The 14,420-nt window shown below is 36.8% G+C and overlaps 1 protein-coding gene across 1 annotated transcript; it reads right to left on the bottom strand.

Annotated features, from left to right (window-relative positions):
- Positions 1-2,176: 2,176 nt before the first annotated feature.
- LOC124643449 (homeobox protein ceh-19) lies at positions 2,177-12,486 on the bottom strand. Its single transcript, XM_047182437.1, has 3 exons — positions 12,174-12,486; positions 3,108-3,256; positions 2,177-2,712 (listed from the first exon to the last, which is right to left on the bottom strand). The coding sequence occupies exons 1-3, from the start codon at positions 12,484-12,486 to the stop codon at positions 2,200-2,202; spliced, it is 975 nt and encodes a 324-aa protein (XP_047038393.1). The 3' UTR covers positions 2,177-2,199.
- Between the last annotated feature and the right edge of the window lie 1,934 nt (positions 12,487-14,420).

Genomic DNA, 14,420 nt, shown 5'->3' with positions numbered 1-14,420 from the left:
CCTCACATGTTCAAAAGAGGGTACAATGCTTTCCATTATCCTACGAATATTAGAAACGTAATTCGTCTTATTTCACGCTACTGAATTCGGGTACATTTTGATAAAACTTGCCGGTATTTCCCCTCTTCTCCCTCCAAGTCACCAAAATGTTTGGGAGAACTATAACATGGGATCCAGGCATCGGGATGATAGACGCGAACTTGGTGTTTTCACTTGTTCAAGGCACACTATACCTATCTATACTAATACTACGATACTAATCTGTACTTTAATACGGGAACAAATATCGGGTGTGTCGTTCACAATCACATTAAATCATATCGCATATACTTTATGACATTCTATGGCAAATTGTAAAAAAAATAACCTAATCCATTCAGTGGTTTAACCACGGGAGTCATTTTTCGTTTTTATAATTTACAACATCATGTGTAAAGCTGTAGGTCCCGGCTGTCATTAAACATCCTTGGCAGTCGTTACGGGTAGTCAGAAGCCAGTAAGTCTGACACCAGTCTAACCAAGGGGTATCGGGTTGCCCGGGTAACTGGGTTGAGGAGGTCAGATAGGCAGTCGCTTCTTGTAAAGCACTGGTACTCAGCTAAATCCGGTTAGACTGGAAGCCGACCCCAACATGATTGGGAAAAGGCTCGGAGGATGTTGATGATGTGTAAAGCAGAGATAAAGTGAGGAGTATCGAATGTTTTGATCAGTTGACAGCTGTCAGTTTTCAAGGGAGAATTTCAGTTGTTTGTAATGACTGACTTTTATATGGTGTTCTAATTTTCACAAATTTTTATTCTATTTACTTTGTTTGAAAAATTCATTTTTTTATTTTTACGTATTTTTCTTTTATCTTTGTGTTAATCGACATATATTAACCAGTATATTAACGCATTTCATTTAATGTGATTATGAACGACACACCCGATATAATGACCACCATAAAATGCTTTGATACCCTTAGTTTTGTAACCGGAAATATCTACTGAACACCAGAAAAATAAAGCCTAAAAATGTAATAGTACCAGCTATTTTAGTCACGACTTCACTTTAAATTGTATTCGACCACCAAATTTAGTAAATGATCACCAACTCTTGACGACCAAATTAATGTATTATTTTTGCCTAAATAAGTCACTGTGATTGCCATAAAATGTAGGCTTATTACCAAATAAAGTATTATGATGCCATATTAAGTTATGTGTCCGGCTTGCAATGCATGCGTGAGTGTCAGTATGATGAGTGACAGGAGAAAATGGAAGAAAATGACATATTGCGCCGACCCCAAGTAAAATTGGGAACAGGGCAGGAGAAAGAAGAAGAAGAATGTGTTTCTCAATACACTCCCTCGAAAAAACACTCTTATCGCACTGTTTAGAGGCATGCAATAGACAATTTTCCACCCTAGTGCAGGAAAAGGGTCCCCATAATGTTATTACATTTATTGTATCAGGCCGAACTTATTTTTTTGGAGTCAGTTTACTTAAACAGGATAGCAAGATGTAAAAACTTTGATTATCATTTTATATTAAAACGCTGGTGGCGGCTGGTATAATTTTGATGATCATTTCCTACTTTTGGTGATCATTTACTACTTTTGGGATAACAATGCTTTATTTGGACTCATTTTGCTTAAATAGGATAGCAGAATTTAAAAACTTTGGTTATAATCTTACTTTAAAATGGTGGTTTAATTTTGGTGATCTTTTACTATTTTTGGCTTACGCATGATTTATTTTGGAGTAATTCCACTTAAATAGGATAGCAAAGTGTTAAAACTTTGGTTATAGTTTTACATTAAAATGCGAGTTTCATTTTGGTGATCATTTACTATTTTTGTCTGCTATTTGTTACTATATCTGGTGATCAGTTAAACATAAGCCCTTTAATACTAATGTAATAAACAAGAAACAGATTTGTTTTGTTTCTTCGAAAGGTTCCGTATCTACTGAACCGATTTGAAATATTTTTCACTGTTGGAAAGTAGGTAGGTTAGGTACACTATTCCCGAGAAACAGCAATTTAAGGACGGGACGAAGTTTCCACGCGCAAGACGCGGGTGAAATTGTGGGAAAACAGCTGGTGAGAGAGGCAATAAGGCTGGAAAAGACCACATCAAATAAGTACTTAGACTACAATGAAAACTTTATTTACAAATACTTAAACCTATTGACAACCTTTCAAACGAAGTTTTACTTACTAAATACTGAAATTCTCCTCTAATCTTCTCAAATGGTCCACATTAGACTCTTGCGGTGGGCTGCTATGGCTTAAAATATTATTTTTATACACATCCATACTCCTTTGAGCCATATTATTGTAAACTTCACGCGGCAAAATTCGACTTTGGGCGGGCATTTTGACATTGACATTTCCCGCCAAACTCAAACCGCTGTCCATGAAAACTCTTTCGTTCGGATACACACTAGGGTTTAGAAATGGGACCTCTGGCTTTGGTAGATTTCGAAACATGTTTGTTCTGTCTATTATCTGGTTTTGTGCGTTCATTGTGTTTAGAGATTTCATCCATTGTTGTTGCTGTGTTGGTGGGACCCGGTTGGGGTAGTTGAAGATCCAGAGTCGATCGCCGACGAACATGGGCCGAGGGCTCACGATTCCGAGGCTGCTGTAATACTGTTGAGCAAGGAGTTCGATGTCGTTTGTGTATTTTCGTTTCCACTTCGTTCTGCGATTTTGGAACCATATTTTTATCTGGAATTAAAATGTATGTATTATTAAAATTGTGCCTGCAATGCATGAAACTGTTCGTTTATCTGCCGACGGTACCTAGTGTTTTGACATGAGGCTTATCGTATGAAACTCCAAGAAATAATGATGAAAACTCGACAAAAATCATTTTTATTAAGTTTTTAATTTAAATAGAAAATCGTTTTACTTCTACTATTAAGGTAATCTATGCTCTTACTACTACGACTACTTTTTAAATCTGAAAAATACTACGTTGTAAACCGCATTAATATCGGTTCATCTAAACGTGAGGTAATCGCCCACAAACAAGTACATACCTACATATAAATACATGGAGGTCAAACTGAGAACCTGAAAGCTAAACCAATCGTTTCTTTTGAGAGCTGTGCACAACAAACCTGTGTTTCCGTAAGCCGCAGCTGCCGGGCGAGCCTCCCCCTCGCTGCGACGGACAGGTATCGGTTCTTCTCGAACTCGGCCTCCAGGCTCTTGATCTGCTGCGCGCTGAACGCCGTGCGCGCGCGCTTGCCTCGCGATGAACATGATCCTGGAACAATGGAGTTAATGCTATTATTAATTAATAGCTTCTGCCAGCGGTTTCATCTGCATCCATCATGGAACTTCAGTCTGAATAAGGATAAAAAGTAGCCTACAGCCTTCCCCAATAAATGGGCTATCTATCACTGGAAGATTTTTTAAATCGGATGGTTAGTTGATGATATTAGCGCGTTCAAGCAAAAAAACAGACAAACTCTTCAGTTTTATAATATGTGTTAGTACCTAAATGATAAGTAAATGTTTGGCGCTGTAGGTACCATCAGGTAACTTGTCTTACTAGATTCTGATAGCGGTTTTGCTCGCGTCCCGCGGGAAGTTCTCCACGAAGCTGAATAAAAAGCATAAAGCCTTCCTCGATAAATGGGTTAGGTAACAGTGAAATATTTTTTCAAATCGTACTAGTATTTTCTGAGATTAGCGCGTTCAAGCAAGCAAACTCTGTAGCTTTATAATATTGGTAAACATGACCGACAATAACTGGAAATACTGGAATAAACTGGAATAGTTTTGGTCTCTTCAATGAACCAACGCCTTTGTGAATGGCCTGTCCGAAGCAGGGGCCCGATTCTCCTAATTTTACTCAAGCGACATACGATTCAAGTTCGACTGAGATCCAATCCCGACTCAATTACGTATTTAATCGTATGTGGCAGTGGCGATTGAAGCGTATGTGGCATTCCGCTATTTTTTTCTTTGAAATAAACGTTTTTATCCTTTTCTGTCATTCAATAATGAATCATGTTGTCTGCAAATGATTTACGATTGCAATATGATTGTAGAACAAACTACCGTATAGACCAAAATCACTAAAAAAACTTTTTTACAAAAAAATTAAACCGACTTCCCAAAACACTAAAAAGCAAAAAAAAAAACTATTTTTAGGTGCATCGGCCTAGAAGTCGGTGTCTAATGGATGTTACTAAGTTAATTTTGCCACCGACTTCTAGGCCGATGCACCTAAAAATAGTTTTTTTTTTTGCTTTTTAGTGTTTTGGGAAGTCGGTTTAATTTTTTTGTAAAAAAGTTTTTTATTTAAAGCTTTTCAGTGATACGAATAGTTGTCACTATCCATACAAGTGAGAAGTTCTCATCAATACAAAGAATATAAGTCCAAATACGAGGTATTTTACATATTCAGTTGTCGAGTTCCCTCGACTTACTTTCTCTGGTCTCCATCATCAGGTCAGCTCCAAACCTTCACTGTTGCTAAGGTCTTGTCATTACGAATAATATAAGCCTAAACACGAGGTAGGTTACATATTCAGTTGTCGAGTTCCCTCGACCTCCTCTGGTCTCCATCATCAGGTCAGCTCCAAACCTTCACTGTTGAATAGTGCTATCAGGCATACACCTGACTGTCAAGTTTTTACCCTATTATGCCTACAACTTTCGAAAGTTGCCCTCGATTTCTCAGGGTTCCCATCATCAGATCCTGACCTGATGTCTATGGGACCACCTCGGGAGTATATCCTATCAAACAAAAAAAGAATCATCAAAATCGATTAATAACTGGCGGAGTAATCGCGTAACAAACATACAAAAAAAAAAAAAAAAAAAAATACGGTCGAATTGAGAACCTCCTTTTTTGAAGTCGGTTAAAAATAGCAGACCAATCGCAAACCAATCGAATGTCGTTCGAGTATGATTGGTCTTATATTAGTAGCAGTATGCCCGATATGGTTAAAACTGTTATTGCGATCATTTTGCGATTCAATTTCTTTTAGATTTTGACATTATTAACTTAGGAGAATCGGGCCCCAGTTTTATTTATAGAGTAGATGTACCTGCATAACTATGAGGTTGATTTAATGGTTCATGAGACGAGTGTCACCCTGCCAATATTTATCATTATTATGTTGATTGATTACAATTGTTCTATTTGAAGCCAAGCTCTTTTGGCAGGACAAGTAATTACCTAGTATTTAACGACTTTTTGGAACTTAATTAATGGTTTCAAACGTCAATAGTGACGTATTGTCCATCAACTACGTCAATGCTAGAATAGGTTTCGTAAACTAATGATTGTGCACTTAATTTATTACGGAAGTCATTCCGAACGGACATAGATATCGTAGTAGACATGACTCGTCGTCACCTTACAGCTATTTTCAATAAACACCTCCCCTCTTTGAGTAATTAGTGGTAATATATCAACATGTCAAACTAACGTCCCGCCGCCATCTTGGAACTGTGAGCTGAGAGCGCCACGCTGAATATCCGAACGCGTTAATTAGCGCGCCAAAATATATGTCATTTTATTTTTTTACAGTTTTTTAGTGGCGAGTTGTGGTTTTTAAATGCTGCAAACAATTTATTTTAAGTGGTTTAATAATGTAATCGTTTAGATGCAATTCAATTTCATTCAGCGCAGCCGCCGCCAAGCGACTTCTTTTTTAGGCACGCATTGGTTCTCAGAATTGTGAAACAGTTTTAATTTCATACTAAAGTCTAGGGGTTCTTTCAAATGTGACGTTCACAAACAACTAACAAATAAGGCTGTAAAGTCAACAGATCCAGCCTTCGCACTGCGGGACTCCGGGATTTTACGAAATATTTACCTCGGCCCTGGTACACTGTGGGCTCCAGAAAGAACATGATGGGTTTTAGTCAGTAAGAGTTTGACATTTCCTCACACTGCACCCACAGCGGGAAGGGTCATTTGATTGTTCCCCACCAATAATACCAAGCCTTTAAAGAAAGTCAACTAGGCATAAAAAGAAGTGGTTGAACGTCATTGGATGAAACAAGCCATATGTCTCCATTAGTGGGTTCTAAATTTAAACGTAATAACAATGTATCTATCGCCTCGTTGTTGTCTCATCAAAAGGCATAAAATGAATGCTCTATTCATTTATCTATTGTCACTATTGCAGGTGATGCGAAGATCTGGATGTCATAATGTCAAACGCTATTACATACCTACTTAAGCACGCCTTTAACTTTTTTGTTATGCCATCCTAAATCTGGCTGTATATAGCAGTAGTATCGGTCTAGATCTAGATAATATTTTTTAACAAAACTAGATTATTTCGCAAACAATGGTTCTTTAACTAATTTTTTTAAGTAACATGTAAACCCTTGTAAAATCTTTGAGTGAAAACCTCATAAGTGTGGAAAACTTAACTTTTCAGGATCATGAAGTAGGTTGTTTTGTGAAGTTTTATTCATAGAAACAAAATAAAATCACTGATTGCATTTCCGAGTTTTCACTCTAAGATGACGATATAATGTCGACCAAAGATCATTAAAAGAGTTTTATGGAACTCGAAATACCTAGGAGCTACTCGATTCTGAAAAAATATTTCACGTTTAGACAGCCTATATTTGTAGAGGACGGTAATTATTCTACAGCTACGTAAAATAGTTCACTCGGAACGCTGGAAAAATGGCGGGAATAGCCGGTAGCTTTAAGAAAGAAACACCGCAAATTCATCACTTATAACTGGAATGGACCAATTTACAGAAATAAAATCTAAAATTAGAATTTATCGTAGAAATAACGTTTCAGATATGACCAGTAACGACAATATAAATCTCTGGAACGATTTGATAAGTGCTAGTGTGATATTATCTTTAAAATTATAGATCATCTTGCTTTAAAATGTTTCACAATAGTTGGAAGTGGAACATTTTGAATTTTATTGGGCTTTCATTAATGTCTGCGGTTAATTTTGTTTGGGAGGCTAGAAAATAAAAGCAAGAGAGATCGTGGGCCTGCAATACGACCTATAAACTTTTTGGAAATGGTGTCAAAATTTTATTTATTAGCTTTTTTCAAAACCGCTATTGCCATGGATCTGTAAGTAGTAACTTTTAATTCATTATTTGAGTAATTCTATTTAATTATGGTATGTATTTAAGTTGCATCAAAATAAATATTATTAAGCCTTGTTTACAAAATAAATGTATCCGAACGCATTCAAACATCTAACGTCAAACATTTTCAAAAACCGAACACATTTCCAGACGCAATACATCAAATCGCGCGCAATAATGTAGAAAGTAAATTAATTAGCGCCTAAAATAATCCCATTGCCGTCAAAAACGAGCGTCGTAACACGCATGCAAACCACTGCGACACTGGTAAGGCAATTAATGTCAATTTATCCTCGCTTGTCAACGCTTCACGTCTTTGTTTCCCGCCATTGTGAACCCCGCGCCATTTTATTTACAATCCAATTAGTCTATTGACACTCTTAATGCGTTTAAATAAAGACTATTTTCCAAAAACATAAGTGATGAAAAGAGAGTGGTCGGTTCTCTATGACGTTTGAGTCGTTCGGATACACACCCATCCGTTGTCTGGTAATAGAATTTTACAGCTTTTTAATGAGCCCAGGCCACTTACTAAATTTCAGTCCGGAGACGTTTCTTTTCATGTTTATTTCCTTTTTTTCTAACGGGTGAATAATTACGGGGGAGAAAGATTTAGCTAACGAGAGCCGGGACGCGTCGAGATTTATCTTTTCGTAACAAATTTAGAAAATGAGACATCACTGCGCGGTTAACGGGTACTATAAGTGTAGGGCTGTCAGTTTACTCAAAATATTTGACATTTTATGAACATAGTGATAGATTGCTGGATCGGGATTAACATGTTTTGTAATTTGTCTTTTGGAAAAATCTTCACCTAACTAAGATGTACAGAAGAGTTTTAATTGGTTGTAAAGAAAATTCAAAATAAAGCGATTAAGTTTGAGAAAACGTGTTTTTTTATCTACGTTGAGGACATACCTACCACCCTATTGAGAACGAGAGAGAATTGAGAACTTCCTTCTTTTTAGGAAGTCGGTTAAAAACAGTAAGTATAAAAAAACTGCTATACTTACTGTCATCAGTACACAAAATCATAAACCTCAAACGACTCGCTAATTATTTATTTTCGGACCTCGTAAAATGGTAGGTATTTTTATTGAATTCGGAGAAAGAAGTGCCCCTATTTCGCATATGTATGTGTAAATCTAAATCGTTTCGTTACAAATGTGTGAGTGGAACGCGGGAAACCAATTCAAACGGCTAATTCGAGCCGCAATTGCTCGAACAAAAATGTCCCGAGGCGCTTTATAGTTGGCAGATCGTAAATAAATTAGCATTTTATTACGTTTTTTAGTTTAAAACTCGTTACAACGAGTTATTGGCAATTGTCACTGAAAAAAATCCTGTGATATTTTTTTATAACAACTTCTGTTTTTACTATCAAATTCGATTTATGGGTTTGTTTGTATTTTATTGCCTGATTACTACGTGAAGTAAAATTTGAGATGAAAAGTTAACAATTTTTTTTTAAGCAATATTGTTTTTTTTTTTATTATTATATATGAGATAGGGAACAGTTGACAATATTCGCTTGATATAATTTATAATTGTGATCGTTAATGGTACCTATTAGATCATTATATGTATAAAGAGTAAGAGAGAAATGGAACATTTGATTATTACAAGGATGTGCTGAAAACGAATTTGTAATATAGGTATCATCATCATCATCATCATCATCATCAGCCTATCGCAGTCCACTGCTGGACATAGGCCTCTCCAAGTGCACGCCACTGAGATCGATTTTCAGCTTCTCGCATCCAGCTCCTGCCAGCCGTCTTGCGCAAGTCATCACTCCACCGTGCCTGAGGACGTCCTACACTACGTTTGCCGAGGCGTGGTCTCCACTCTAGAACTCGTTTACCCCAACGGTTATCGGTTCTTCGACTAATATGGCCAGCCCACTGCCACTTCAGCTTGCTGATTCGGCAATATAGGTATAATATCCATTATTCCTCTTCCTTGTAAAGCACTCAGCTACATCCGGTTAGACTGGAAGCCGACCCCAACATAGTTGGGAAAAGGCTCGGAGGATGATGATCCATTATTCTATAAACAGTCATTTGATGACAACACGTCTTTATAAAACGATTAACCAAAGTTACAAGACACTCAGAAAGTGGAATCACAGACCACCCGAGCAGCCGAAAAATTATAAAAAGTTTTTATTTCATGTAAACAAGAAAATCATTAATCAAAACTCTCTCAGTTTCGTTACAGTATTGATGAAAAACGGACTGTGTCAGCTGTCTCCTTGCGTAGAATGAAACGGTTTGAAGAAAATGTGTGTGAAAAATGGATTTTTGATTGTTTTTCTGGTAATTTTACAATTTGTTGGAATTTATTTAGTGAAAATTACAGTTTTTGCAGGTAATAAGAAGCTAGATAAATAGTTGCAGCTGTGAATACGATTCACTGAAAAAACTCTTATACCTCTGCATTTTCGCAGAAAGTAATTAATTGCCTACCTAACACCAAGTAGTTCGTATTATAATTTATAGCTCTAAAAAGGTTTTAATAAAAAAAAAAACTCAAAACAAAAGGTACTTAAGGTAAGTAGTTGTGACCTGATTTGAAATAAATACCGAGATTGAGATGAAATATATTAATTACAGAACCAATATTGATGACTTATGCCAACAAATCGTTTGCTTAGCCCATTTGACATGTAAATATTTTTTAGGGGTGATATTTTATAAATATGAAGTTGTATCCGAACGCACCAACAGATTAATTGGCGCCAAAAATATACCAACCGCGGGAGCGTGGCGTGGAGTCAAATGGCGCGGGAAGGCGTCAATTGCTTTACTTTTTATCTTTTTATATTAATTATGTTGCTTCAAATTACAGGCTCGCGTTTCTGTGATTTATTTGTTTGTTACGAATAGCATTCAGTTTGAAATTGTATATTTTTGATTTATTTTGTCGCCGGAAGGAATAATTATATGTGTCAAAGTTTATCTTTGAGTTATCCATTAACAATTTTGTTTTAATAGTCAGTAATGTAACCTATAGCGTCTAGGGTTCGTAAGTTCTTATTCGAATAGTGATTCTAATTAAGGTTGTTCTAACGGTGAGTTGCACCTTCTTCTTGTGTCGATGCGATGACATGTCTTATAGTGAGACTACACTTTGTCAGCCCAAGTTGCAATTGCCAAATCGCCGATTTGACTAATTCGGCGATCAGTTCAAGGATGGTTATGGTTTGGTTTGGTTATCGCTATAGTTAATTAGTTAACAACGAATAGAGTAGGCGACAGTATACAGCCTTGAGGAACACCAGCAGTTACCAACATGGAGTCAGTCAGAACATTTACCGTTCACAACAACTTTTATGCTGCTATCTGCAATACAATTTTGCTGGCGATCTGTTCACATAATATTTCGGGAAGCCCATAGGAGCACCTTTGAAATAAGTCTTATGTGCCTGACGTAATCGAAGGCTTTTGCTATGTTCAAAATGACCGCCGAGGATTCTCCATATGTCTGGATCACAATACTTGGTAGAGGATTACTCTGCCGATGCACCCTTGCCAAAACCGTACTAGAGGCTAGTGAGCTGCGTTCCAACATAGACGTTGGTTTCCTTAAAAAAACTTTTTTCTTTGAGAATTGATTCTGAAAATTCGTAACAAATAGTCGGTAATTTGAGCTTAAGAGCCAGAGGCCTACTCCATTTGTTGCATTTAAAAAAGGACGCTAAGCGCTTAGGCTCCTATTTGCCAATGTGGGTTAGCAGTAAATAGTGAGATCCAGGAAAGTCTTAGGTCAGTGAAACATACATTCTATAAAAAAGTAGCTGTAGTAGTTAACTTCGGAGGACTCTACGTATGTTTAAGTACTTAAAAAAATGCCTTAGTTCTAGTTCTTTGTTCGTTCAGTCTTTTTGTATGCCGCTGCAATCTAAACGCACGGAACGGATCATTTATCGGCTGATACAACTAATGAAATATTTATAAATCTAAATTCTATTGCGTTCGAAGTCGCGAAGTCGCCGACGCGGTTTTACCCAGAGGCGCTGCGAATCGCGCCTTTTTTGTTTGGACCTTGCGGTTGTCCGCTTCACGTAGTTTAAGGCCTAAGATCACAAGTAAAACTCATATTTTCTCCTGATAAAATAGCATATTAAATTATTGAAGACTACAGAAATGTATGGCGCCAGCGGCATGGTCTCTGCATGGTTTTTCCCGACAACTTGCACAAAGCACAGCATATTTTTTATGTTCCACCAACTACATAGTAGAAAAAGAAAATAGTTTCTCTTGCATTGTAATTATAAAAGAAGTCGGTTAACAAAATATATTATTTGACAAACTAGATGGATGAATGCGGAACGCTGAAGACCGCGAAAATTGGTACCTAACCTAACTTTCGGCTGAAACGATGACCAATTAGATCACGACCACCTTCTGAATCTTCTCTATCCTTAGCTTTATTTTATGTCTTTCGATAATATTTTTAAAAACAATATCCATGGAATTGTTTGCCAGCTCTGCTCTATGGGATACTTTTATTAGAATTTAATAATTTCGAAAGAGCATTAATTAAAATAATGCTAACTGAAACTGTCACACTATTAGGAATAGAAATGTCGAATTTATTTACAAACCATATTCCCAAATATTTGTATTTACATTTAAATTAAAAACTATTCTAGTAAAAAACCTAAAACTAATAAGCATAAAAAATTCGTCCCCATCACTGTCGACTTTAAAAACTTTTTCATCGACAAAAGGCCGTAATTACATATCTTCTTATTTTCAGAAATTAATTCAAATCCTAGATGCTGCAATACATTTCCAAAATTCTTATAGTTCGGCCATTCAGAGAATGCGTTCCTGACACGTCGCGATTGAACTGACGACGTAATAACATTCATTGATTATTGATATAATAATGTTGTTTTAATGCTCCTCAATTGTTAAAACGGTAAACAACCAGCAAAAATATTTTTATCGTAACTGCAACGCCATTGCAAAGTTACGTCGTCAGTTCAATCGCGACGTGTCAGGAACGCATTCTCTGAATGGCCGAACTATAATGACTTTGGATCCAAAACTTTCCTTATTTAATATTACAAAATAAATTACCTGATTGTTGATAATCAGTAGATTTAATATCGAGCAACTCCTGCGCATCGCCGACGGTCGAACTCTCAACGTCGACATTTTCCGAACTATTACTGCTTGCATCATCGTCAGAATCGATATTTTCAGTCACATCACTAACAAAACTGCTCTTTAATTCACAATTCACACCACTAGTCGACGCATTTGCATCATTTGCAAAATCAGTCTGCTTTTCGAATTTATCTGCCAATAAATTTTCTATAGAAAACGGTAGCTTAGTTTCAGATTTTTCTGTTTTTATTTCGTCAACGTCCATTGTTTCCGAAGGATCCATTTTAGGTGTTTAATTTATTTATTTAATTATTTTAATCAACGTGTGCTCGGCAGGAGCTTGGGGGACATTTTGAATTACACTTTAAGCACTGCACTATTACGAAGTGTCTCACTCAGGGACATAATTTAAACTAATAAGAAAGTTTCACGATGCGTTTTTGTCAATTCGTCCGCTGAAACGGCTGCGGACGGAATGTTAACTACCTCTTTTGAAAAACATAATCGTATCTCAACATATTCTTGCTTGAACCACCTTTTTTCCAATAGATATAAGGTTGAAAATCGTTTATTTATCAAATTAGTTATATCTGGCAGTGGTGCGACTGATCCGAATGAAGATTGAGAGCCTTTACTAATGGGCGTCTTTCTGGATGACAGTATTTCAAACGGAAACACACTCAAATCTCACTCTTATGTGGAAGATCAAGAGTTGATAATTAGCTGTAGGATCTTAAACGATGCAAATAGCTCATGAAGATCCACAAAGTTATAATTAGAGTTGGACCAATCACCGTCCGGGGGCGTGGCGGGAGCGCGACGCGTTGCGTATGAGCACTCCTTGTACATCAAACGAAGATTTATTTAAGGAGTCCGTTGATATATGCGCGGAGTCATTAATTCTGATAATTATTTAGTTAGTTCGTTTAATTGGACTAGTCAGATGGCCGCTTATATTAGAACCGAGAGAGTCTCCATTGATTTATTTTGCTAGATTCTGTAATGTCGGGACGGTTTTCATTATGACTTCTTAATTTTGCCGTTAATTGTTTTTGAATTTTGAAATTGTTAATTTATGGTTTTGTTGGCTGATTTGTGTTTTAAATGTTTAAGTTATAGGATTAGGAATTAGAATGTTAATCACAATGTAATGTGAGCATTTTTGGGAAAAAATTATAATGACAGGAAGTGGTTTCTTCTTGATAGACGAAGATGCTCATGAGCGGTTAGTATTGCTTGGAATAGTTTATTCCTATTATGTACTCTAGGTCTAACTTGCCGGGAGTTTGCTTTGGTCGAAGAAGGAACAAAGACAGGTTTTTAGACAGTAATAGTCTGACATTCTTTCTTGCTATGTTTGCAGCGGAAGGGAGTGCTCATCTCCAAAAAAGTCTACCTACCCTTCCGCTGTTGCATCCAATGTTCGCAAAACTCGTCCAGCAAAATGGACCAATAAATCTATCTGGCTGAGGTCTTAAGCAAGGAAGAGAGTAGTTGTCAACCTTTAGATCTGGTCGAAAAGCCTTGAATACTTACTCGGCATTACTTACCTTGCCTTGAATACTTACATCGGTTGATTAAACCGGCAATGCCCGGCGTTAGTAATTATGCCTAAAAATGGTAGAACCCGAAGCGATTTGTGATTGATACACCTATACATAGGAAAGCACAATAATGTCGGTCCCGTGCCAGTTCTCTCTCCGGTCATGTCCCATCGGGCTATGAGAATATACCTAAGGAAATATAGAGTGCAACTGTGTTTACTTAAATGCTTGTGCACTATATGTCCTGAGCAAAGCATGTGCGCTAGGTATCTATAATTTAGTAAGTTCTGCGCAGCTTAGCTGGCTGATCTTTTTAAGAGAGAATAGCCACCGTGGTCGGCAATCGGCCTGGAGGCCATTAGTAAATTTAGTATTTCTAGGCACCAAATAAAAAAGGCGACATCTCAAAACAAATGTTAACCGTAATGAAAGCAATAAATAAACATAGACAAAAAAATGGTTCATGTCGCCTCCTTTCAAAACTCCGACGTATATTGTCATAATTAGGCTGAAGGAGGTCGGTGGCGCTTAGCGTTTTTTCTTTTTAATTTTTTCTACCATTTGATGAATGTTCGGTGTTTCCACAAAAAATAGTTTGGGGTAAGATGGTTCCGCTGATTTTGTTTTCTTAAAATTTTCTTTAATTTTATTTTAATTCGTAATTATATTTTTA

This window comes from Helicoverpa zea, chromosome 27 (genome assembly GCF_022581195.2).
Source record: "Helicoverpa zea isolate HzStark_Cry1AcR chromosome 27, ilHelZeax1.1, whole genome shotgun sequence".
Lineage (NCBI taxonomy): Eukaryota > Metazoa > Arthropoda > Insecta > Lepidoptera > Noctuidae > Helicoverpa > Helicoverpa zea.
The sequence above is the reverse complement of the archived record's forward strand: the minus strand, read 5'-3'. Positions and strand labels throughout refer to the sequence as shown.